The 27845-nt window shown below is 39.4% G+C and overlaps 1 protein-coding gene across 1 annotated transcript in view; it reads right to left on the reverse strand.

Annotated features, from left to right (window-relative positions):
- The window catches only part of MACROD2 (mono-ADP ribosylhydrolase 2), a gene marked incomplete at its 5' end in the record, with an annotated part of 899733 nt that overhangs the window by 43991 nt on the left and 827897 nt on the right, over positions 1-27845 (reverse strand). The window contains 4 exons of the mRNA XM_081997745.1: positions 1914-1982; positions 5427-5486; positions 17818-17901; positions 25205-25246. Coding sequence (XP_081853871.1) covers positions 1914-1982; positions 5427-5486; positions 17818-17901; positions 25205-25246 — 255 coding nt within the window. The remainder of the gene's footprint in view (positions 1-1913; positions 1983-5426; positions 5487-17817; positions 17902-25204; positions 25247-27845) is intronic.

Here is a 27845-nt window from a genome sequence, read left to right on the forward strand (position 1 = left end):
AAAATCTACTAAGGGAAATAAGGATTAAAACCATGGCCTGGTGGAGGCAGTGGCCTTATCATTCAAAAGTCTTGGTTACGTTTAAAAAACTAGCAAGCAAATCCCAAAACATGTTCTTTTCCCCACCGTTCCTTTTTTCTACTTGTACAACTTTAAAAACCAAATATATGGAGGAGAGTTTGTCTTGCTCCTTTTTCTCTACCAGATGTTTTTCATCTTAATTTTGAGGAGAGGTAGAACATCAAAGAGAAACCACCCTTCGGATTTCTCAGGGCACTATCTGTTCTGTCAACCTTTCAAGAAAAGTGAGGAAAACACCATAGTCTTAGGATATTATAGGAAAAGTGAGACATACAGCACCAAGACGGCTACTTTCCTGAGAAACGACAACTTGCAATGGGTCAAAAAACTGCAGCGGTTACACATTGAGTTGGTCACTGGAAAGTGTAGAAGACCACACTGGCTTCACAGTCAGAAACAAACACTCAAAGCAGTACCAAAACGTTGGGATCTTCAGTAAGACTGCTGACAGAAAAAAGAGGGGAAAAAAAAAAATCCAAACCCAAAGCCTCACCGTGACCCTCACGTTATGAAACATAAAAAAACACATCTGATGGGGATCTTATAGATACAGCATACATAAACAGGTCAAATGTCGGGGCCGGGGGGGGGGGAAGAAATGAATGACAGGCAATCAGGAACTATGCTGAGGCTGAATCTATCGCTATTTTGCCTTCTACTAGCCTTGCCACGACCTTAATCTGTGAAGAAATCAAAAGCAAAAGCCAGTGCTCCAGCAAGGGTTTGCAGCTTTTTTTTCCCCTGCAGGATCAATCAATCAGTTAAGAGAGCACTTAAATCATCCTGCACAAGGCTTTGAACTCCTAATCAGGTAAGTATGTGGGCTCTCTACCATGTGTCTTTTGGAACAAAAGGGCAAGATCTCACACCCCGTCACACTTATCTAGAAAAATGAGAAGAGTGTCAAGCAGTGATGCTGAATTAAACATTAAATCCTTTAAAATAAATAAGTTAATGGATGTTAATAACTATGTTATCTCAGAAAAATGCATTAAAATTTTCTATTAGTCTTTCTTGAAAGCTGTACTGATGGACTGTATTTATTATAGATAGCAAAACTCCTGTTTTGAATTACCAGTAGCGAACATTTTATAAATCACCCAGGCTTTTTCCTGACGTACCCCCACAAAAATGCCAAAAACCATAGACCGGCACAAGCAATTAATAGTGTGATATCATAAGAGTACCAAAAACAGTACGTCTGTGCACTGGTTCCTATCTGTAAACCAACAACTCCACAGGAATAATCTCAGCTTGAAACATTTAAATTAGATCATCTCTCTTTCTTGTTTCCTAAACTCCCTGTCATTTGGCCCCGTGACACTTTTAAATATTTATCACAAACTAAATGATCTGAGTGCCCAGCACAGTCTGTACAAGATAAACATTACTTTCTCCCTCTCAATTATGACTTCATCTCCTCCTGTCTCCTCTTGATGTGTTTATAGCTATTGTGTTTTTCTTTTTTCCCCATCAGGAGAGGAGCTAATAGGGAGCTAATATTGCGAAAATAGACGTGCAAGCTTAACTTTACGCCAGTGAGTCGCCCCAGCGAGTCCAAGCTTTGGGCTTATTTCTGATATGTCATGTATGATACTTTAGTATTACCTCTATAACAAGGGGACTTAAGAATTCACAGCATCTCTCCTACCAGCACAACAGCTGGTGCCAAGTACTTCATTACAAAGACTTTTGTAAATGAAAATCTGAGCATTTACCTATTTCTGCATTGTTTAACTGTGATCTTGGCAATTTCCAGACAAAGGAAAATAAGGGTTTACGAAACGTCCTCTTGGGACTGGATATTTTGAAACACAATTTACAATCTGTACCTTTATCCTCACTCAGCTCTGTTTCTTCTGATGATGATAGGCTAGCTACAGCTGAAGGTTTTGTCTCATCTATAAGAGCCAAGGAAATGAAAGAGAAGTTATTCATTAGACAGCAAACTGATGAACCGCTTTACTGAAAAAAAAAAGCGTCATGCCTTATTGAGGCAAGATACTAGGCCTGAATTTGATTTACTGGGCTTTCATCCATTCACATTGCATTCACCGGCCATTACAGGTCTGATTGTCTTCCCTAAGTCAGGGGTAAACTTACATTACAATACTGCCAGATCAAGTCTATATTTCAATTTCTCATAATACAGAGAGAGGAACAGCTATCATTTTCACAAGTAGGCTGGTTTTGCTATTTGCTTTGAGATTCCTTTTTTCATTTAATCCATCTATTTTGAGAAAAAAAACAATTAAGCCATTCTTAAATTTAATCATGTCCACGAATCCCATTGGAATCAAAATGATTACATGCAAATGCTTTCCTGAAAATAGAAGCTTTCGTAAATCAGGCCTGAAATTTAGCAAGTCCCTGAAAATCTGCAGCTTGGAGTTTTTTAATGGTAGAGGATGCAGGTAAAATGGTTGTAGTTAATAGATAAAACTAGCACCTGAATTTAATAGAATTTTTTAACTTTCGCTGTTGCTTTTTCTTGGCAACTTTTATAGCTCTAAAACTTTTATAAGCCTTTGATTTCATTTCTAGACTTTCATTTCTTTCAGAAGACTTGCCTCTGATGATTCTGACAAATTTTTTTTCCTAATATAGTCGCTAGGTATTTTTAACTAGCTTGAAACAAGAACCCTGAACCACCTGCCATTTTGTTTTTTCAACATGCTAGCTGTGAAGTTCACTGATGATAGACTGGAGGCCAGACTTTAAAAAAACCACACAGTAATAGCTGAAAAAAGTCAGGCTAGTCTTCGTACACTATAACTGGCTTTTTCACTACTGTATAATAAGAATATATAAATCTTTATGTAATGGCCTGGGTAAGAATACAGCATCTATTTTTTTCTCCTACGTTTTGTTTCACAATATCAAAGTATAAGATGCATGATTTGCCACACTCAGGTGATGGTTATGCCTTTTAGTTTAGAAAATACAAATAAGAACTTTAACATTTAATGGGATTGCTCCTTACAGTGATCATTCATGGCGATTAGAAATGTTTTAGGCATACAACTGCGTATCTTAGAAAATCAGGTCATTTCCTACTGCCAAGAAAGGGCACAGAAGCAGCAATCTAAAAGCTCCTGATAAAGTTTCGTCTCCACAATGAGTGAAAAGCAGCAGCAACTCTTTAGCTGAATGTAACGAACTCAAGATGATTGTACACCTCTGATCTTGTTACTACGTGAACCAGTAGGCATAAACGTTAAGCCAAATACTTTTTTTTCCTGTAACACCCTGTGCCTGTGGCCGAGGAGCTGATTCATGGACTACGTGCAGGCACAACGCTGTCTGTAGGCATGTATCTAAAACACGTTCCTGAAGTATGACATTTTCTGGATCTGGGACCTAAAATGTCTGTATCTTTTCTTGAGCGCTCTTCATGAGAGTAACAAAACATGACTACCAATACAAGATAGCGAAAGAATGTACATCACAGCTCTGACAAACCTGCTCTGACAGCTTGTAACGTAACAAGTCATAATGACGGTTTGGGGAAAAACACAATGCATTTAAGACACCTCCAGTAGCAAAGCAATAATTTAGAGAGGTACATATTCCTTAATCCTCTTGGGAAAAATTAAATATATCTCATTCAATCGAACTGTTCTGCAAATCGAAATACCGAGGAAATATGCACCCCATCAGAGTAAATATAGCTGACAAGCACAAGGGGCTGTATTTGGCATCTGTACACAGCAGTATAGCTGGCTTTAACAGGAACCTCTGCAGCTGGAGCTAGGAGCTCCTGGCAGTACCAGCTCTTCGGCAAGCTAGCAGCCAAGCAGTACTTGGTATGGCTAAAAGCTCAATATTGCTTGGGCAAAGGTATGCCCCTGCCTAGTCAGAGATTCAAAACAGAGTCTAGATTCAGAGCAACTCATTCCTCCCTTCTCCCTAGTCCCCTTCGTTTGCCTAAAATACGACTAGCATAAATGTGAAAAACCCCAGGCAAGGAAACATGGTTGTCCTCCGACACTTACAAAATACCACTGCATGCTTATCTTGGGGAGGATAAAGAGCCTAGGTCCAAAGTTTGCCGAGGTCCATGGGAATCTTTTTTATTCTGTAATACTGTGTGCCTATGGCTTCACCTCCCACTGCTTGCCCCATGCGAGAACATAAAGAAGTGGTGATAAAGAGGACATGAAACACAGAAGGACTTCAAGCACTTGCGGTCAGCATCAGCTGTTAACACCTAGTTGCAGAAGACTGACCTGTGGAGTGCAGGGAGACATGCTACACTTCCACGTACACAGTGCCCAATGCAAAGGACAAAAAGAAGGACCCTCATCAAATTAATTCCTTATCTGGAAACAGCCAAAATGCAGTAAGCAAACCAGGTAAGTCAAGAATCTAGGCCTTCTAAATTTTTTTGCTGCATTTACTGGCTGGCCTTCTTCAGCTCAATCTTCCACATATTGAAAACAATCTTCGAATCTGATGTAATAAATAGAAAAAAAAAAAAAAGTTCTGAATACAACTGCTTCATGCTCTCTGAATTAAGTATGTGAAGGCAACATCCTGCATGACAATGAGAAAAAACCAACCAAATGAGAAAGCATTGTGTTACATGTAGTACTGCACTAAAAGAAATCCTTAGGAAATAAGGGGATTTACAGACATTTTGATTGTTGCTTCAGCTCTTCTGATAACTGATTAACTCTAGTTGTCTTTTGCATTGAACAGCGTTGGGTAGGATTAAAAATACAACTATAAACAGAAAAAAATAATAGAAAATCTACTGTGAACACAGCGTGACATTGTATTTTAAAATACTGATCTCACTATAATTTATAAGCACGCCATCTGCAAAACCCACTGCTCGTGAACTCTGACATTCGTTCGCAGTATAGGCAATATCTTTCTGTATGGATTTAAATCTTCATAACCCCTGAGACTTGTGTAGACAGTTTATTAAAACTTGAAAATACCCTTCAAAATCTTCAGAAGTACAGTTTTAATCAGAAGAAGCCAGCTTCCTCCTCCTCCATATTTCATTTCCCCCCATTTCTAGTCTATGCAGCGGGCTGCTCTGTTGCAGACAGAGGGAAAATTATTTCTTACTAGTTTGAGGATAGTAGTCCTCCAAGTAGTCCACCTTAAAGGGAGAATGTAGAGCTGCTAAGTTAAGGAGGGAAGTCTGCATTCCTGCATTGCAATATATTCATTCATAATGAATGGAGTTGCAGTCTCTGATGGGAGAATTGCTCAAGACCTGAGCTAATCTGGTAAAAACGTACAAACACTCGCCTTCAATAGCATCGACTAAAGTTATTGTTGACCAAAGTGGATAAAGCCTAAGAAAGTGCTTTAAGGAACTCAGCACAAACCTGCTTCTCGGCTCTGGGCCTCGGTTTCTTCAGTGTTTTTCTTCTCTGTGCCGTTACCACCTATTGAGAAAAACACATAAAAATTGTTTACGGAATATCTTTTTATTGGTAACAGCAGCAGCAGTATTAATTACAACCAATTCAGCACAAACTGCTAATTTACAGCAAAGCACCGTGTTAAGAGGGGAGAAATATAAAGGTAAACTGAAAAAAACCTGCAAACATAACAAGTTACATTTAAAACAGTCACATTTTCACATCTCAAGCCGAGGAAAGAGGGTTAGATTAAAGAATTTCTCTCAACAGGCACACTGGAAATATCTGTATACCAAATAAAGGTACGTTTCCCTAAACAATGTCGGCAATAGTTAGTCTATCTATTTTATACAGATTTTTTTTCTCCAGTAACATTTCCACACGATCCTTGAAGTGGCTGTGTTTCCAACTTGCAGAACCTACTTTAGTGCCTACAGAAGGTGAGAATAGGAGGGGGAGAATCGCCCAAATTTTATTTTAAAGCAAAAGGCACAACGCCACTTAGCATGAAGTATAAAAACACATCACAAATGACTGCAAAGAAGAGAGCAAAAACCCCCAAAGTAAGACTGCTAGGATTGAATGCATTTTTTCCCCTTTTTACATTTGCATTCATTCCCAATATTCTCCGCTACTTTGCATTTGCATTCATTATCCATTTTCTTCCCTCCAGCTCTCTTTTGGAAGGCAGGTACCCAACAGTGAGTTACCACTGAGAAAAGTAATACCCTGGGGAACGTCTTATGGACACAAGATCAAGCTCTCTTAACCTTTGCTTGGCCCAATTAGAAATATATCAGGAAGTCTGTATTTTCAACGATGGAGAAGGCTCTTTTAGCTTCATAATAATATTAGAGGCTGCAGTGCAGCATGCTGGATCAGAGGTGATGGCTACGCTCCCTCTTTTCCAGCATGGCGAGAGAGACGGCGAAAACAGCTGAGTACCAGCCTTAATGAGGCATTTGAAAAAATGACTGCTGAGCATATATACTGGGAGAAAGGAAATTCATTCCCAGGCCTGTAAATGGCTCGATAATGATACACATATTTTTTGCAGTGCTCTTTTCTGGTTCCTGGGTTTTTCCGATTACAGCTTCTCTAAAGCAACACGGTTAAAGCTCCTCACGCCACCACCTTGCTTTTACTTAACACACAGAGTCTGTTGAAGAGAACAGCAGTAGCCCAAACACAATTAGGTGGATGGAAGAAAAACAGAGAAAGCGCGTGTTTTTCAAAAGCAAACGTACATCTGGTGGCACGCCGCATTCGACTAATATTTAAAGGCTGAGGTGCGACATTCTCCCGCTTTCCAGCAAGGCAATACATCCTGGCGTCCAGCAGATGGGACTAGCGGAGAAGTATTTCCAGGCTGACCCTGCACAGAGCTGCTCTCAGGAGGAGAGGAGATGGAGGAGGAGTTTGACACCCCACCTGAGAGGGGAGAGGTGGGCAGGGAGCGGCTGATGGCCGTCAGCAGGGACTCGGGCCTCCTGCCTGCTTGGAAACTCTTTGTACCATTTTAACCAGCCTTAATGGATGACTAGCTGTATGATTTCTTAGCACATTAGTGAGCTCTAACCTGTAAAAAATTGCATTACATGGATGACCAAAATGGCTTGATAAAACCAGCTGGGTTTTTCCTTTCCCTGCTTGAAATCAAACAGTATTATTTTCAAAATCAGTGTTTTGCCTGTCCGCACGCAATAGGAGGACAGCATGCAAAATAGAAAGTTAGCTGTACTAGAAGATAAACTTTTCTCTCCCCTCTCCCCTTTCCTTTTAAAACATAGGCTTGGGACTTCGCAAGGTTTGCAGCAAGCAGTTAAGAAATAAAGAAAAAAAATCCTTTACATCACCAGGATGCGTTTCAAAGGGATAAAGTCACCTAGCTCAAGAGCTGCAGAAAGGATGTTCAAGACAATCCGGTAACACAACAGTGCAGTGACACTGAAAAATCTTCACCATTACGTCAGATCCAAAGAGAATATTGCATCACTGCAAAACAAGCGGTGCCAAAGCATAAAGTGTTTAATTATGGCCACATGCAACACGTTTCGCTTTGCACAGAAAGACTTTACATTCAGAAAAAGCACGTCAGGCATAAATGGTAACTACCGATGTATCACTGAAAAATCATTTCAGCAATTACCTTGCTGCATTCACAATGTAAAACTACATTTCCGGACGATACTTGTTTCTACAGCCATTATAACGAATATGACTATAATCATGAGTTATTTGGCTAAAACCAGGTATTTCAAGGACTCATTCAAGTTTATAGCCAAGGGACTACATCTCTTGTTAAAGTCATGTACACAGAGCAAACTTAAACTACAAAAAGTTTAATGATCATCTGGTTCACCAGATTATCACATAAAGCACATATTCAATCAGTATGTTTTGTTGACCCCAAGTCTGTTGTTTCACTGGAGAGTCACTGTTTAAAACTGGTACAATAGAATGATAATTACCGCACTATATATTAGATTCTCAACATCTTTTCCATCTAACACTTCATTTTGTTCCTTTAGAAAGAAAAATGTAAAAGACTTTAAACAGAAGCTTCACCTCTTGTACTCTGACCCAGTCCAACAGACTGACGGGATCGTGACACGAAAATGAATCTCGATCAGCATAAAGTACCTGTTGTGCATATGAAGTGACTTCGATAGAATTAGAGAGAAGGAAATGCTAAAAAATTAAGAGTGGACAAGTGATCCTCAAGTAAATGACTTGCAGAAGGAAGGGTTAAGCTCTGCTTGGCCTGGAAAATCTCTTCATCTCAGGAGAAAGGAAGGAAGCAGAGTACAAATACATCGATGAGAAAGCAAACTGTAGGGTGGAGAAGTGACTAATCCCAAAGTGTCTGACAAACAGTTTTTTCCCATTTTTTAAAAACCTTTCTAATGAGCCTCTCACCGAGTGTCTTCTACTGATGAAGAGTCTGTAATTACTGCTCTCCATTGGAGCTGGGTGCAGAACAAATGGGAAGGCTTTAAGCAGCACACGCTCAAGGCAAAGAGCTGAAAATATATTTTACAAGAGTAGCAAGCCAGTTTTTCATGATATTTTTATTCACCCCCGGCTCTCTTTTTCTCCAGGCAGTAAAGCCAGACGCAGTGCATTCCCCTTGAGTCTTCCCCATGACGTTAATAATAATAAAAATATCTTTTCCACTGGACGGCTTCTACAGTATCTGCCATCCTTCTCTTTCCGCTACTGCAGCAACTGGCAATTGCATTTCCTTTAGGTGAAAGCTGTCCTCACAATATCTGCTTTTCTATTATACTAGTAATTGAACAGCAATCTGTCACTCACTCCAAAGGAGATAGAAAAAGTGGCGAATGACATGTCGTGTCATTTTAGGCCAGCAAATGTAAATGATTTTGAGCCACATCAAAAGACAAATAGGAACATCTGTTTCTTTTCCCCAGCATGGCAGTCAGTTGAAAAAACAGGAGTTTGAGAATTACAGTAGCACCATGCAAACAAAATAAGCACATTGGACACTAAAATACCTACCTCTGGCCATATATTTTGCTTTCCCTTGCCAAGCTGACTACTGCCTGATAGGCGCTTGCTCTCTCCTCTTGGCCTTTTTCTTTGAGATCAGCACGAAACACCACCCTCCCCCATGACACGTACCCTCATTTATATTTCGTAGAAAACAGGCTAAACAGTGATCAATCAGCACACTCAGCAAGCTGGCAGAGCAAGCAGCACTTCTAACTAAACTAGAAAACCAGATACTCTGCGAGTGCCCGCCCACTTAATGTTAAGGAGAGGTATTTAGCACGCACAGGGACGTGCCAGCTGCAGTAGCAGCCCCAAAATGAAGCAGATGATATGACAAATAGTAAGCCAGCAGTCAGATGGGAGAGGGCTGGGACAAGATCCCTATGAAAGTCCAGAGGACAAACTCTCAAGCAGCAGCACCAGAGCAGGTTGTAGTATTCTTCCCATTTTCTCTGCGACAGCCTGGAGCTATGTGGCTTTTTACATCTTTCACCGTTCTTGCGACAAACGTGGCAAGTAAAAAAATATTAATAGCCTGGCTGGCCTCTTGGCTCTTCTCATTTCAGAGCTGAGTAAGTGCCAGGTTCGCTCATACACCTACTCCTCTTCAGCAGTACCTTTCTTCACAAGCAGCCAGCGATGTACTTAGAGCTGAGGCTAAAGTCAGTGTCTCAAAAACTGGTGCAAAAAAGATATTTTCCAGAAGAAAACAGACTTGCAGGTAATTTTTAGTTAAAGGAAGAAATTTTGCATAGCCAGTACAAACCAGTCTACTTCTACCCCTCCAACACAGATGACATCAATAATAAAATTGTTTTCACTACTGAGAAAGCTGTACTTGTATCATCCACGGTGTGTTAACAGTCAGCGTAAGGTTCCTTCAAACAACCTCCTCCTTCCCGGAGCAGAAATAAGAGAGACCGAGGGGCAACGCCTCAGGCTCCAACCCTGTTTGCCACTCTCGCATATCTGTGTATGTACCACATCCCCGAGCACCAGCTTTGCCCCTGTTCCATCCCCGCATGGCTCTGGCCACGCACGGCTGGGTGCATCCTCTGGTTCTGCCGGTGGCCGGCGACTGTGCATCCCTCCCATGGTCAGGCCTGTGAATGTCTCTTCAAGCTGGGCCACGCTTCTATGAGAAATGCAAATACAATCCAAGATCTGGCAGATAAAGGATGCCAGTTTGGAATCATCATTTTTACAGTACAAAAATACTGCCATGGTAATCGTACTAATGATATGAAGGTCTTTCTAGGATAAGAGAGAAACTAATTAATGAGAAAATTAAAAATACAGGCCTTGATCTTACAGCTGTTACATTCTGCACACATGAAGAGATATGCTGACTTCAGTGAAAGTCCCAAAATGTGAGAAGAAAGCACACTTATATCTATGTATACGCTGAAGATCATACAGCCTGCAATCATTTTCAGACTGTTCCAGTGGCAAAACGATGTCAGACGTAAAACAAGCGGCACATAAACACAAAGGCTACTACTGTAGAACTACAAATGCATTAAAATGAATCATTAGGGTGTTGGCCTGAGGTTCCTGAACACTTTCAGTTTGCATTTTAATTTCTTCTAATTAAATTATGATTTAGGTCAGTTTTAATCACTACTTGTATATAACCCCTTTGGGGTAAATTTTAAGAAGGGTTAGTAAAGAGTTATCTGCAGTAATTGTTTAATGGAGTTATGAGACTTCTTCCCTCTGCGCTGCTTCAAAAATTTACCTCACTGCAGATGCAGACCTGAACGCACTACTGTCAACGCACCTAGCCTAGTGAAGTTGTCAGCGTAATAAATAACAGGTTTTCATTTTCATGAGCATTTTGTCAAGAATTGTCAAGCAGTGTGGGAAAAGAATGAGAAAACTGTAGCTCATGGAGATTGTGTCAGAGGTTAAAAATAACACTATTGTATTTCACCTATTTAATGTCCTGAGAAACGTAGGAGCGTAATCTAAAGCCCACTGAAGTCACCAGGCGTGTTCCCCTTGCTTCCCACTCCTCCCTGGATCACAGAGTAACTCACTCAGCTTCATTACACCTTTCCTGGCCTGGGAAGAACCCGGGGACAACAGCTACAGCATCAGATTAGGTGCTTGGAAAGACAAAAGCACTCAGATTTGTCCCAATCCACTTCATACATAACACTGTTGGGAACGGTGTGCTAGGCTGGTTTTTCACCAGGTGTAGTTCTTCTGTCTGACATACAGCGTGACTCAGACTTCGCAATACAGGTGCTTGGCAAGAGACATCTAAAATTTCATTGCCAAAGATGCTGCTCATCGCTATTTCTGACAAATTGCAACTGTGACTGTTCAAAACAAATGAAAGCAGACATCTCCTGGAAGCTTGAGCTGTCCAACTTAACCAGAATATGGACATCATACCCTACATGTCATATGCAGCCCATAGAGAGAACAAAGATACAATTGGCATTTTGATGTAAAAATACACTCACTGTGCTGGATGAGTACTATCACCGTTATAGTACACGAAAGTGGACAGAAATCGCTCATGTGAGCTGATGCACGTTGAAGAGCAGGCTGAGGCAGAGCTCAGAGAGGAATGGAGGACCCTGACTCCCAGCCCTACAGGCAGTCTTATCTAAGAGACAGAGGAAGAAAGGGACCCCATACATGAAGGTGCACAGTACGATCACAAATTTTATCGTTACTATATCAGTTTACTATTCATTCATACTTTCCTGGTGTGCCTAAGGGAGTAGGTAACTGCACACCATTAAGGACTGTGGCACAGCTCCTTTTCCAAGACATGGCCAAAATAAAGCATGAGACCTATTTCAATTTTTTTGCATACAGGTCACAAAATTATGTGGTGTGGCAATGTAACAAAGCGAACAAATGGACAGAGAAGCCACACAGGAGATCATGCTTGTTAAAAACAGCATAAAGCATGAACCAAAACATGCACTATTTTGCATCAATATTTCAGAATTAAGGGACTAGCCCTGTCTTCTGCACTGGACCTGAACAATCACGGTGGTTTACTGTTCTTCACATCATGGTTAGAAATGAGAAATGAATTCCTTGACAGATGAGTCCCCTGCAGGTAAGCTGGTTTGTCACGGTGTATAATTCTCCTCTGACAACATTGCATTAGTCACTTTAGTAACTTCGTATTTTGCACCTTAGCTCATCTCAGGAGAAAGAAAATCTACTCTGAAGCATCTAGTGTGAAACCAGGAATTGCAGCTGTTTGCCTGGGACAGTTTATGCACACATACATTCGCCTGCTAAAAGAAAACCAAATGGATAAATGGTCAACACAACAGGACTGCACATCACCTGTGGAGACCAAAACGAGCTGCATTTTCAAAGCTGTCTTGTGTAGCCACTGCACGGCAATTTAATGAAACAGTAGAAGCCACTTCAGCAATGAAAAGAATCTTCTAAGAAGGGTTTGCTTGGAGAGAAAATACAAATAAAAATACAGATAACATCCTGTTTTTCCCTATGGCTAAGTGGAAGGTGATCACCCAATATTCTGAGAGCTGTAATCAGTCAAGACAGATGGTGGACTTCAAAACAGAAGTGAAAAAAGAAGCTATCAACCAAAGTAGATAGGGGTTAATAGCATCACTTTAAATATAACCAATCTGCATTAAGGTGAAACATTTCACAGACATGTTTGATACACACGCTTCCCAGGGAATTTCTTCTGTAGTACTTTATCTTAATTTAAAATTTTATTTAAGGGTTTGGCTTCATGGCAAAAAGAATACAATGACTTCTAAGCTATCTTAATAAGAAGTAGCACTTTTAAGGCTGAATGAGTGTGTGTTTTTGAAGTATAATTATGTATCTAGATGTTCATTTTTAGTAGATTATGAGTGGAACAGAAATTTACTGAAGAATATTACTGCCCTGTGGGATGCAAAGAAGAAATGTAGCTACAATTTCTCAAATGATAAAAGAATTGCTTGCTATAAACCAAGGAACATTTTAAAACTAATCAGAAGTCGAATGTAGTTAATATTAAACCATACCTTAAAGAGGGAGACAATCAGGCCTGCACAGTATTAGAGTGTTGTTGGGAAAGACGCCTTGAACATCGCTGTGTAACGGTAACACACAGCAGCTGTTGCACGCACCCCCCCAGCCCCAGGGAGGATTAAGCCCACCTCAGAGGAAAGCAGCACAAGCCAAGCGCTGTTGACTTTTGCGGGTGCATACGCTGTATGCCTCTCTATGAAGCTAGGGAGTGAGCAGCAGAGCTGCAAAATTCATGATATATACAGGAGAAACAGGAAGGGGAAACCTTACCTTAATCTCAGAGTTAAAGACTAAGCCGTAAAATGATTTTTATTTTCTAGTCCCAAGACTATGTACTTTTTGTCATTGGACAAAACCTTTTTGTGAGAAGTGATGAGGAGCCAGGGTGTCTCCCTCCTGGTGAGCATCCTACCCAATCGCTGTAACCTGCTGAACCAATGCGTACTTGAGGTAAGATGCAACTCCATTTTGCCTCAGTTTTTACTGTGTACTCCAATCGCTAGACTGACATCTCTCACGGACCAAGTGTCCACTGAGCGAGGCAGGAGCCTGCTGGTGAGCCTCGGACTCCTGACACCTCTGAGCAACATTTCAGACATTTGCTGTTGCCCTTGAAAGCCAAGGGGATGACAATGTGATAACCCCATCAGGCAAAGGAACCAACTCTAGTAACTACCTTAAAGGTGATTTGTGTTCATTTTGACCTTCCTGGCTTGGCTTATCCATCAAACTGTTCTCCTTCCCACCAAGTGAACACAAAGCAAAGTTCACCCCAGACAAGCAATTCCAACAGACCAGCTCCTCACATATACATTGTGCCTCAGCTAATGTGATTGTGTGAGACCAACAACCTGTCAATCTATCAGGAAGAATCTGGTCATTCATTTTGGGAGAAGCTTATGAGAAAAACTGGGGCAAGACAACTTGCAAGGCTCCAGTTCTGTCTTCCTATCCCTCGAGGGAGGGCAAGGAGGATCCAGACCTCAGGAGGCACAGAAACAGCTTTTGCTGCATGGATTGATTATCTTTCTCCTGGAGGAAAAGAAAGATCAGGCATTTATGCTGCTGTTATTAGATGTAGTTGTCTTTGATAAAATATCAATCACCTGCAGATCATGGTGGGAACGGATGGGGCAGCTCTTGGGCAGGCTCCATTTTATATCTGGGGAATCCCATAAGGAGGGAAAAAGGCAAACAGGTTTTTTTTCTCCCAGTATCAAGAAAATCTATTGCACACACCTCACCATTCAGTACCTATAGGAGGACATTTGGGGAGGTAGCTAAGAGAAACAAGGAACATTTTAGATTTTTGATTTGTTAGACTTTTGTAAAAATTGTTTACTTTTGCTTGGTGACAATCAGTAGGATGAGAACAGGTGACCTGTGGCATTTGTGCTAACTTGTGGCTGCTACGCTGTGACAAAGTAATGCCATTTTGTCTATGTAATTACTATAGGATTGTGTTATGAAGCTACTGAAGTAAGACGTGCTAAGTTTTGTTTAGTGCCTAACATTTTTCTCACTTGAGACTTTACGATCACTCAATCACGGAGTGCACCTGACCAAGGGGGAAGGCAAAATTATCACTGGCTCATTGTACTCTCCCAGGACCAAGGCGGGGGTGGGGGGTATAAAAAATTACACTGTATGTTTGCACATGTCAAACCTGAAATACTGCAGGGAACCTAGGAGTAAGGAATGTTTCTCCATGTATCCAGTCTATTCATTTCCCCAGACAATAACCTGCGCTACAGTGAAAAACTACTGAATATAACCATTGACAGGAGAATCTGCTATGCAGTTCACACTTGCATTTCTCCATCAACGGTCTGAAGGCAGAGAACAATATATCTAATAGCATAATAACAGCCACCATTAATACTTTAGAAGTTCAGTATAAAATTACTTTCATTAGCATGTCAAGTGTTTATTTTAGCTTACTGCAAAACAAGCTCCTTACATACAGACACTTATTCGACTTTCCTTGATTGCGGAGTGTAATAATGAAGGATCCTACTTTCCCTGATCTTCTGTGGAGATTTTTACATGCACTGAAAAGATATTGCTCCATTACCTCCAGCCAGTGAACCAGCCTGGCGTGCTGGAGACAAATATTACAGCAGATATATTACTGGACTCACTGGAACAGTTTTTACAGACTGCCACAAGGGCATGCATGAGGCTGTTAAAATAGCAAGCTGAACTCCCATCTTCAGTCTAAAAGGACACTGACAACTAAGCAAAGGAAAAAAAATCTGGTTCTTCCTGTGCCTCAGTGTATATTTGTTAAATATTTTATATCTGGTCATGTTACCAAGGGGGAAAATAATGTCTTAGGTTAAATATACATATTTTTGGACTTGCTCTTATTGCTAAAAGCTATGGGTTGTAGGGTTTTTGTTTGTTTGTTTGCTGGTGGGTGGTTTTTGTTTGTTTGTTTTCAAACTTGGGGTACCTAAAGCATGTGAACTACCCCAAAGTTAAAACACGCCGAACACAAAGCACTTCAGTTTTACCACCAGGAAAACTCCACAAAGTTGACCTCAGGCAGAGTTTGGCTTTATTGTGTTTTATTTGAGACCGATTATACGCATTAGCACCTCAGAAGTTCTTTTAAAAAGGGGGAGGGGGAAGAAAAAGGAAGCTTTTCAGAAGTGAGGACCAACTCCTACCCAAATAAAATTACTCAGACACGTAGTTCTGGTTCACGTCACCTATTCACAGCTTTCATAACCTTCATTAAAAGTTCTTTTAATTAGTCAAAACCAGCAGCTAATAATTAGAACAGTAGAAACTAAATCCTGTTCTCAGACAGATGTGTGCAAATCCCATTTACTTAAATGGAAATGGCTCACAGGTGTGTTACATTAGACTTTATCCACTCGGCAGCTTTATAGGAATTCAGTGTCTGGAGCCTAATGGCTTGACTCCTCTTCAAAACAGAGGCACAGGTAATGCCACAGAAATCTGATCCCGGTTTCTTCCCCAGTCCCCTTCAGCAAACACTTTAATTAGCTCCCCCCCGCCATCACAACAAGCCTCAAAGTCTAAATTTAGCCTTCTAATCCTAAACATTACAGGCCTGATTCCTGCCTAAGAAGAAGAGGACTCTGTCACCGGCTAGATTAAATTCTGCAGCAGTAATTACGTGTTACAGGCCTCAATTCTGCATCAGCAAAATCTACTGTGCGGCATCAAATTCAAGGAGTTCAGGCATTTTACAGCTCGAGGGTAATGCAATCATTCTATTGCCATGCTATTTACTTCACCCTTCCAATGCGTGCGTTTGTGCTCCACAAAGTGAACTGTAGGTCACCAGGAAACATTCACAGGCACAGTAAACTAGGAAACCGTATCTAGTAAGCCACAGAAATAGTGGAACAACGTCAGTTATTTTTCCAATGGCAGGAAAACCTCACAGTTTCACAACACTCCCCCCCACCCTTTATTTTTTAAAGCCACTGATACAATGAAAGCTCTTAGCCACACTCCATATAAAAATATATCATAAAAACTATCATTGTTTTGCCTGCTTAGGAATGTGGAAAATGACACTGCGATCCCACATGCCGTTTAGCTTGGATACAAATTGACATGTGGTTTGTCATCACCGAATTCTCTAATCCAAACATAAAATTGGTATTTTAATTTCAGCTGGGTTTAGTGCAGCATGAAAGGAAAGACGACCAGTCAGGACGAGAAGTCTTGGGTCCCCCCAACACCTTCCAGGCGATGACAGCTATTGCTTTAAGTACTTGCCATTAACAACCAGTCACAATGTTAGTGACAGGATGTTACTAGCAGTTACTTAAAGTGATAGATGTTAACATTTTTCTGCTCTTTATGACTCACACTATACCCCAGTCAGAATATTTTAGGAGCTGAATGCACAGCACTAGGTCAAAATGATGAAGATCGTGGAGCCACTGGTTGAGGTGGTAAATGAGATGTGTCATTTGAAGAACATTAGGTCAAAGAGAATCCATGATAAGGAACTGTCATGGATTAAAGATTAAAATTCATCCTTTTAACTATTTCACGTAGGGGAATTCTCCAGCATTGGGGCATTTTGCTCTTCCACACATATGAAAGAAACGTCAAACTCTGCACTCTGAAAATAAGTCTTTGATGTTAACATCTTTTAACAACTCTCCCAATGAGATACAGATTAAGAAAAGGTACTTTGATCCAATTTTAGAGCAACATAGACCACAGTTACCTCTGTACACATGGACAAGCTGCCCTGTGAAGACTCAGGGAACAACACTCTAGGAATAATGTTAAGCACCTGTGACTTCTGACCATGGATAGATGTAATACAACGCATAAGGTCTAGAGCCATAAACACTGTAACTGGAGCGGAAAAGGATACAGCAAAAATTTCTCGTAGGAAAGGAAAGCAAGAATTTTATTGCTCCGTGTTTTGCAGCAGGTAGCTGATTTATCTGACCAACTCAACCAACCAGACTATGACCCAAGCCCTGCACAACATGCATTACATTTTGTGTTACAAATGAAGTAGAGTCAGAACAGGTTAGAGATAAAACAGCAACAATTTCTCATTATATATAAGCAATAATCAGTAGCCCATTGCGTAAAAATAGCATTTGTAATTCTGAATCTACCCTGAGATGAAATACACTTCAGAAGAATTACAACCTCATGATCTAAGCCAAAAGGAACTTGCCAAGTGTGTGCAAACAACACTCTTAAATGAAATTTTTCCAGTTCTTTCCCAAGAATTCAGAGTAAACCTTTTACCCCCAAAATGCAGAATTGATTAATAGTTCTGAAAAGCTGTCAGACCACCTACCTTCAGCATCATCTTGCAGGTCCTCAGGCTGCTCTGCTTCGCTCTTTGTGGGAGATGGAGGCTGTTCTTTTTGTCCCGATCCCCCTTTAAACATAAAAAAATAGACATATTAGTATATTTTGAATTATATTGTATTATATTTTGAATTTGTTTTATCGTATCAAATATTACTATGCATGATACTACAACTGTGAGTACATTTTATCTCAGTACTCCATTCAGTACCCAATGCCTATGTTTAAAATCAATTACTGCATATTCTGTTATAAAAGTCATTACAGGTACCTTTCAGCTCGGACTCCACTTTCCCTAACTTTCACATGACAGCAGTGAAGAAAGCTCATACTAAAATAACGTACTTTTTCACAAGCTCTTAGTCTCTTCAGAAATAAGAAATTTTATAATGTTTTAATTAGTAGTTTTTAACATAATATATATTATACTGCATTACAGAACTGTGGAGAAATAATCTGAAGGAAATAATTTTTCCCTCTTGGCTCAATTCTCCATTCAGTGTTGTAACACAGTAACAAATGAATATTGACTGAAATTAGTAATGAAATGAAGGGTAGGGAAGCAAGCTTGATAGTGAAATAAGTTAAGGAAATGAAAGATTTACAAGATAGAAATGTTCTGGTTGAAAGAAATCCATTCCAACCTTTTCACCAGAAAGCAACAGGACGATGGAGGAAAAGGAAAGCCTCCTAAGTAAAACAGTAACTGAGGCCAGTTAAGTTTAAGATCTCCCCTATTTGTAGGGACTGAAGTTCATGGTGTTTAATATCAATTAGTTAAATTTTAAAAATTATGAACTTTTTCTACAACATTTTCAAAATATCCTGTGATCTTAATACAAAGGATGAAATTACTGTCTGTTTGCTATGATAGACCTCAAGGCACAAACTGGTAGCACAGAAAGCCTGTTAGTACAAAAGGGAGGCCAAGCTGGAAATTAATCATAAAAGGTATTCTAAATTAAGACACTTAATGAAAGCAGGTTCACTAATTAAAACATTCTTCAAACATTGTTGCTTAACCATGAAAGCAGAGAATGGCAGACAATTAAAACTCAATTCATTGCACCTATTGAATCTATTCAACCATGACGGGAAAATGATTTTGTGTCATTTGACTTTCTGTCAAACTTCCCGATTCCCTGTAGCCAGCTGAGGGCTTGGGTGAGGGAGAAGCCTAAAGAAAACACGCTTTTGTGCATGCTGGCAAGAAACCTTGACCACTTGTAACCAGGAAATTTAGGAAGATGTGACCTTGCTTGATTTACCCCGATCGCTGTGCTGTGAGAAAATACAAATCATGGTATTACCTCAAACTGATTAGCTAATTAGCAACTGGGGAAAAAGCGCTACCTACTATACTATAAAAGTATTATAAATTGCTTAAGTGTTCTAAAAACTCCCATCTCTTCTGCTGTCATGCATACCCGACACAACCATCGACTCTGTATGTCACTGGATTTTTAAACAGCTCTCAGCAATCAGGTGCCCAGTTCTCACAAAGGACTCGGTTCTATTAACAGCTGTAGATACTACCCTTTTACCTTCTGCCCTTCCACAACTACATATATCTAGAACTAAGATGCTGGAAGTTTCCAAACAGGAGGTATGAAAGAAGTAAGTGAGGATGTGGAAAGGGAACTTGCAGAGTCAAGGGGAATACTGTGTTCATTCAAGAGACAAAAAGGGAGTGAATCATTGGCTTTGCATGGAGCCCAGGAAAGTCGGAAACATTATACTACTGTACTTATATTAAAAAAAAAAAAAAAAAAAAAAAAAAAAATCCATCAATTGGGAAGCTGGAAGGAATTTACATGAAGCAGCAGCTCAAAATGTCAACAAAAAATTACAAAATGCAGATCTGTATGCGAGTAATTACATTCCATCTCACTTGCTTATTTTTAAGGAGTGAGCATTACCCAAAAAAAGCCAAACTGAATATTGTTCTTAAAAATTTCTTCCAGAACAGAATTTGTTTCGTTCTAGAATTCCATATACTTCAGAGCATGAAAGGCCCTTAGCGATCAGTAAATAAAGCTAGTTACTGCAAAGCAGAACATGCTTTGAGGTTTGGCTTAGTATCAGGAGGTAGACCTTTCCTGACAGCACTTAAGAGAGGACATCATGTGTCATGTCATCACATTTGACAATTTGAAATTCAAATACAATATTTTGAGGAAAACGAGAGTTTTCAAGTGCTAAGACGAATTTATTTCTGGAGTGGCGAGAATGTAGGAGTAACCACAAGAAATACCGTGGGGAAAAAGAAAGGCAAAACCTGCCAAATAAAGACACACTTTGGCACCCCTTTAAAGGGGTTACTCAGGAGCAATGGCGATAGAGTTCAAGAAGAACTTCAATACAAAAGAGAGATTGTGAAAATAACCAGGCTTTTAAAGATTGATTCCTGCCAACACTCTCCCATTCTTTTAAAAAATAACTTGAAGATTTATAGTGGACCATATTGACGTATGGTTCTTTGGTCCTAATGCCACTCTGAACTACCTGCTACATTACCTTTTTTGGTTGACAACAATTCACATCAGGGGACCAAATCAATAGGAGCGTTTCAATCAACACTCACCTCTCTAGTGATGAATTTTATCATCTAAGCAATCTATGCAGCTTCCTCCAGTCCCACAAGTCAAATGTCAATCATGTGTAAGTGCAAATGTCCAGCCAGGTCTTTCAGGAGTATCTGAATACATTAGGTAATATAACCAACATCTTAATTGACAGCACAAAGACAGAGCGGGAGGAGTCTTACATTCAGAGAAGTCAGAACTGTTACTATCTCAGAAGAAATGATCTTTTTGCACTCTATAAAGAATCTTAAAATGCTCAGAAAAGGATGTAGAGGCACTGTCCCAGCAGAACAAGGTTTCAATCACAATTTCATTGCTTTTTAGCAGATTTCCCTCATTCCTGAGACAGAAAAGGATTTGTGCAGGCTTCAAAATAATGTCTTTTTATTATGGTCAAAATACAACTCTTAACCTGTTCTGCTCTGCAACAGTATGTATGTCTTTCAGAACAGCTAGCCAAATATTACAGAAATTAGGCCTGCAAATTTCTGTTTAAAAATAGCACACCTAGACAGGTGTCTGAGCTGATCGTATTAAAAGCTTTTCTAATCGTGATGATCTGTGCAAAAAGGTTTCTGAGAAATTATTCTTCTTTATAGGCTAATTCAGAGGGTCAACAAGTTGCCTAAATCTCATAGTCTGTCTCTGAGTAAGCTATTCCCAAAATCCCTCACAACTTCCAAAACTCCCTGGTTACAAGTGATTGCTATTTTCATCTCTGAAAAAAAGAGAAAGTCTCCCTCCAAAAAAAGTATCCAAGTGTAAGAGTGTGCACACAGTGGAACATACAAAGAAATTCTGTATTTATACAGCATTGTTTATAATAGGGCTTCCCTTGTTGGTGTGAATGAGATCCTTCGTCCTGCCATTCTAGCTGGCTGTGGCTTCTGAAGTACTAGAATAAGCGGTTAATTAGGATGCTCAGGATAGAAACAGGATAACCAGCAGAGCATTTATGGCAAACAACTGTTAGATGGGAAACAAGAGACAGTAGTGTGGCAATGTTCATACAGGTGATGTCAAAAGGTGTTGGTACCTGGTGGAGAGTGAAGCTGAACAGGTTGAGAGAAAATATAGATTCAGAACTGAAACTCTTTTCTGAGCGTTTCTTTTTTTTTTTTTTTTAATGGTAAGAGAATTAACTTATGTCAGTGCATAATAATGTGATACTGTTGTGCAGGAATCTGGACTGTACTTCTCATAATAGCACATGCTTCTATAATTTCCACATGCAATCACTGCAATTGTCCACACAATTATGGCAGTATTAGCGCTTATTTTGCACGCTTCTGTGCATAGGTATGTGAATCTACGGGTATAAAAGCAAAGTCTTTCAGAATTTAAAGTTTAGAATAATCTTCCCTTAATGGAGCTTAACACATTAAGCATCATGACTTTGCAGTGTTAAATCACTGAAGTTAAAGGTAGGCAAGACTATTAGGTCATCTGGTCCTTCTCTTCGCTTATGTAGGAAATCGTTCATAAAGGAAAGCTGAGATGTAGAACTGCACAGGTCTGTACCTGCAATTACCACCTCTGTCCTTTTGACTCGAGACATTCTAACAGCAAACTGTATGACATATGATAACATCAAAGCACTTTCAATTAAATGGTGCTGTTAAGTCAGCAGCTGCTACAGGATACAGCATGCAGAATAACAAAATGATGGGTTAAAATCCTATGAGTCAAACACCATTGAAAGAGTGGTCTCGAATGTGTATATTTAATAAGACTAGGTTATTTTAATTTAATTTTTTTTTCTAGTACATCCAATATATGCAGTGACATTGTGTGATTAACTCACTGAAGTGATCATTCCTGCTTGTTGATTTTATAGTATTAATGTAGATATTAATGGAGATTATCTGGCAGATGTAATTAAGATATTCCCTTATTTATTTTGAAGAGAAATCATGGAAAGGAAGGCCTTTCTGCATGTAATGAGATATTTGCACTTCTGGGTGGTAGAAACACAAGACAGATAACTTTCACAATGTATCCACTACTCAATAATACACACATTTGGTCATCTGTTATTCCATACTCCCAGCTAATTCTCTAAGTGTTCCCAAGGCCTAATCTGGTTCGCACAGAAGTCAACGAACACAATCCCACTGACTCCAGCTGACACCAGACCAGGATCAGGTTTTCTCCCCTCTAATTCTTGCCACCAGGTTTAAATTAGGACCAATTCTGTAATCTCCACCTCATTCTACTACATTCTTCAAATGGAAATTGGTGCAGATACAATGAGCCTACACCTCGTTTGTGTCCCTGTACCCCTCTGTGATTCCTCTTGGTTTGATATTGGCCCTGAGAAACACCTAGTCAGTAGGAAGCTGGAGGCACAGGAATTTAGGTGAAATTTAGAATACTCAAATCTCTGCCAAAGGTCTTACACATGTGCAGTCTGCAACATGTGGTCTCCAGGAATCCAGCCTTGCCCCCCCCCCCTTTTTTTTTTTTTCCATTCTTAAGCACAGGAATTGGAGTAATAACCCCAAAGCAGATTGGATATAGACAGCTCAAAAAAACAGGGTCATCAATATTGGTGCCAACTGCTGACTCCATCTGCTGGAGTCATGACCCATGAAGTCAAGTGGAATGAAAAATGATTATTCAATTAATAGCTTGAAGTAGTGACTAGGAGTTGCTACTCTAATTTTTCCCTTAGAACAGTAAAAAGCAGATCTCCTTAAAACTGATAAAAATCTGAGTATAAAAATGAAAACTCCCCTCAATGCAGAAATTATATATATATTTACAGTTCCCACAAATGCATCCTACAGTCATTAGAAAGTCCATACACAAATAGGTCAAAAGGGCATAACTTTTGTATATCTGCCCCACTACTGGAACAGATATACAAAAGATACTTCTCTTTAGCATTGCTGACAATCAATGCATTGATTCCCAAAGTATCTCCAAGTGATAAAGAAACAACCAAGTACATGCTGTTGAAGCTCATAGCACCCTACAGGCAAACCTGTGAGGGAAGCTATGATCTCATCTACCTCATATGCACAAAGAAAGGTAGAGGTACGGCAATACCTTCCTCAAATGACTTAATTCAGTGATAATTTCCCACAGCAGCTATGTAGCTTCACCTAAATTAGTGAAGCTGTGAAGGATACAAGGCAAGAAAGGAGAGACTGGCTGTTAACTGGAAATGTACTTCCTTTTAATTCTAATTTAAAATGCTTTTAAAGAAGTAATTTGCATAATCTCCATAAAAGCAATGCGACAAAAAATGCAAAATAATTTGGCTTATAAAAGTAAACATGCCACAATTACTCTAAAAAATGAAATTGGAAATGTTAGATGAATACTGCAAATTCAACTGTAGGATAATCTTTGGCAAATGTTTGCTGTATAATGACGGTCTTTATTTTTCTACTTTTATGTATGTATGTACAACTATATCAATCACACTAATTGTATTAAAATTTCTAAAAGTTCCTAGCCAGTAATCTTGACACCAAAAAGTAATTATAATTATACATAATAAAATCAACAGGCCAGAACAGCCATAAAAAAATGTGCTAATCCATCAGTGTAACACATATCTATCTGTGTATATCCATGTTTTCACATCTATGCATATACACCGTTCTTCAAGTATTTCTAATTTCTAAGCTAATTAACTGGTTGCATAAATCATCATAATCCATTTGTCTTTAGGACAATCTTGCCAATTTAAGCAGCCAACACACTGCTTCAAAAGCTTTTACCTCTGTTTTCTGGCTGGTCTCTCTCTGCCTTTCTCCATGTGGCTCTCCTTTCTGATCCTACACCTTTTTGTAAAGAGAAGAACTGGAAGTTCCTGCACAGTCATTGGGCTCTGATGGAGGCAGGGTCACAGAGACCTTGGGGACAGTCCACATGCCTGGCACACTGTCACAGAGGGGTACTAGCTGGTTAGGAAGGAGAGGCAGAGAAGAAGAGTAGGGGGAGCTGTGCTGCGTACGAAAGGAGGTCCTTCACTGCACAGAAGTCTCTTATGGAACAGTAGACATCCACTGAGAACCTCTAGGTCAGTAGGGAAAGTAACACAGGGTGCTGTGGTGGAAGCCTATTACAGAAAGCCTGATCAAGAAGATTAAGTGGATGAAGCTCTCTACAAAAAATTAGCAGAAGTCTTCTGACAGGAAGCTTTTGTCCTCATGGGAGATACCTAATCCTCTGTCCTCCCCTTTCCTTGTTCCTCAGGCTTTATTTCCTTTATACCTATCCACCATTTCCATTCCAAGTCTATCCACATCCACACACCCTAAACATCGACTCCTATTTTAAACAGCAAACTAGGAGGACCAGGAAAAAATTCCCCTCAAAACAACATCAAATCAAGTTCAATGTATATAAGAGTTTATGGGCAAGTTTCACTACTGTTTTCGTTGCAAACAAATCATGGTCACTAATCAGAATTGCAAATTACTCCAGAATTTCTGTATCCACACCTTTTTACAGACAAAGAGACTCCAGAATTTTAATTATTTCCCATTCATGTTCAAACTAGTTATTAATAAAAAGCAACTGGGTATCTCCCAGAGGCTCATAACAGATGATGACATTAAAAAGGTAGTCTCAGCCATTCTTACCATGTACTATTTATTATCAGGGACGGTTTACCCTATGTTATGTTAAAACCCAGAGATGACTCTCGTAATTTTGCCAATAAATGATTGGCACTGCTTATCACAACCAAGGCAATTAGTTCCAATAATTCTTTCAGTTTGGCTGATGTTTCAGAGAAGTGATATATTTTAGCATAAAATACTGTTTACTCACCTGTCTCTTCACTCAGCTCAGTCCCTTCTTCATTAGCATCATCTGTCAAAAAAAAAAAAAAATTGAACAAAATTTATAAGAATACTAGAAAAACATCTAAAATTAAATATTCCATGTTTCAAATTGCCCATATCTTAGTTTGCCTCCTCCCATTTAACATTTTGCAGTGATATCTGGAGGTGGATGGGAAAAAAAGGTTTTGATACTAGACTATTTAGTACCAGATACAGGAAATGCAGGGAATAAAGATCTGCATAATTTACAGAACTCTGCAAATTATTACTCGTATAAAATGAAATTGCATTCTCTTTTCTAGCAGAGTTTTTGGTTTACTTGTTAAGTTTCAGTTTGCTTTGTCTCCTGGGAACAGCTGGCTATGTTAAGAAGAGAACGAGTTATCCAGAAACCATACCACATAAAGAAGTTACTATAAATTTGCCAGACATGACTTGGTTTAAGACCAAACTTGCACTAGCCAAGAATTGAACACTTGTAATCATTCAGATGAAGAAAGCAGATTCCTTTTGCAAAAAGTTACATTTTGGTAACAAAGGAATTTCTTGCCGCAAGTTGTTTTGATAAGGAAAAAAACCCATTATTAGTCTTAGTTAACATCTAGGTAATTCAATGTCCCAGAGCCTTGCTCATCTAATGCAGCATTGACCACAGAAGTTTATGTCAACTATGTTCCTATTTCATATAGACTCCGTTTATACCCTTTTAAATGGATTTGGGCACATGCAAATTCTGTAGCAAGCCTACAATTTCTTTCTAAAGCTTAACATCTTTCAAACTTGCATATGTGCATATTAGGATCACCATTTGAAGCCAGTTTGCAATATTATGATCAATGGTAATGAAAACTAACAGTAGTATTTAGGTCCTAATTTACAGGGTCAGATCTTTACACTGCAAAGTCCGCTGAGATCCAAATGCTGTGACACATACTATGAGGATTAAGCTCTGCTTTCGTCAAGATTTGGACCCTAAAACTTTATTTTGGTAGCATAAGAACAGAACAATTGGTTAATAATAAGAGGCCTCCACTGTGAATTACGTTTGCTATAAGCATTAAAATCACAAGTGTAAGAATTTCCACGGATGCTTGTGAATCTATAGTAGATGTATCTGTATCCATCCTTCTCTCCCTTCCATCTCATTTGGACATGATCTGGAGGGCAGGGCTTTCAGAAGCCACTAAACGACAGCAGGTGACTTTTCTCCTGAGTACGCTTTAGTCCAGCCCAAACGATCAGGACTGAAAAAAGTCACTGCACATTTTACTTCCTTTCTCCTTATTCTCCAAACAATTGTTTTGGAGATCAAAAAGGCACACGGACCCTTACTGTACAAATATAAATTTGTACACAGAAAGTTTAAGGAGCTTGGACAAGTAGTTTTTGAGATAAGAAAATGAAAAATCTTGTTAGAACCAATGGGAATTCTGCCATTGACTTCAACAGAGCCAGAATTTTCAGCTGGAGTCCTGACGTTTTTCAACAAACCACTCAGAAAATATTTGGTTAACATAGACATTATTAATTATTCAGTTTCCAATAACATGTTCTTTTCATGGAAGCGTTTATAACGAAACCAGCATGATAAAATTTCAAATTAATCTAAGACTTGACACTACATCAGCAGAATATAATATCTTAACATACATATATCACCTGGTCTTCTGCAGAATTTCTTAATTATAGTTCTGTAAGTGACTTGGAATACAGAATTCCCAGAGCAACAGAATAGCTTCTAAGCTGGTGATAATGGACACAGACAGGAAATCTGATGTTATTAAAAAGTAGTGAAGTCATTATCTAGTATAATTATGAAGAGGCAAAGACTGCTTTTGTGAACTAATTGTGAATTAAAGGCTGTTTTTTCTGGGAAAAGGAACCCAAGTCTCGCTGAAAGGCAGTAAAGTCCTTACATCATTTCTGAAAATGACAGTTGGTCTCCCAGCTGCTTGGTGACATGATCTCTAGGTCACTGTGGTGCCTCTGAAAAGTCTACCCCAATCTAGATCTGAATCCCAGTTTCACTTTGGCACACAGCGCTCCCCAGTCACTTCATGTGTCTATAATTTACTCTCACACTATTCATGCACCTGGTGGACGTGCTTCCTTGTCAAATATAAAGTGGTCTCTTTCACTGACCTTGGTGTGGCTGGCTGAAGTCACGAACACCATGGTTAGTAGACAGAGCTCTATGCCAAAACCAATTATTTGAGATAAAAACCAGTGCTTTAGAAATCTGTATCTAAAATTCACTCCCTTTCCCCCCAAAAGAATGATACTACAGGTGGTTTCTTGGTTACTGGTTCTGAAGTAAAAATAAAAATATTTTTTAATTGAAGCTCTATGTGCGTACCATAAAGCAGAATCAGTGCCAAGATTGCTATAAATTAGGATTTCTAATACCTAGTTTTTGGGGGGTTTTGTGTTTGGGTTTTTTTTTTTAATGTTCCCTATACATTTTTTTACCTTATCCAGAGGAAGCCTTCCAGAAGTCTGCTTTGGTTTGAAATATGCAACACAGACAGTCAATCCCAGAGAAAATTGAGTAAAACCACAGAAGAACCCAAGAGTGAATCTTTGACAGCAGTAAACATTTCCTTAAGACATACCATCAATATTTCTTG

Source organism: Phaethon aethereus (genome assembly GCF_964289735.1).
Source record: "Phaethon aethereus genome assembly, chromosome: 3".
In the NCBI taxonomy this organism is placed as follows: domain Eukaryota; kingdom Metazoa; phylum Chordata; class Aves; order Phaethontiformes; family Phaethontidae; genus Phaethon; species Phaethon aethereus.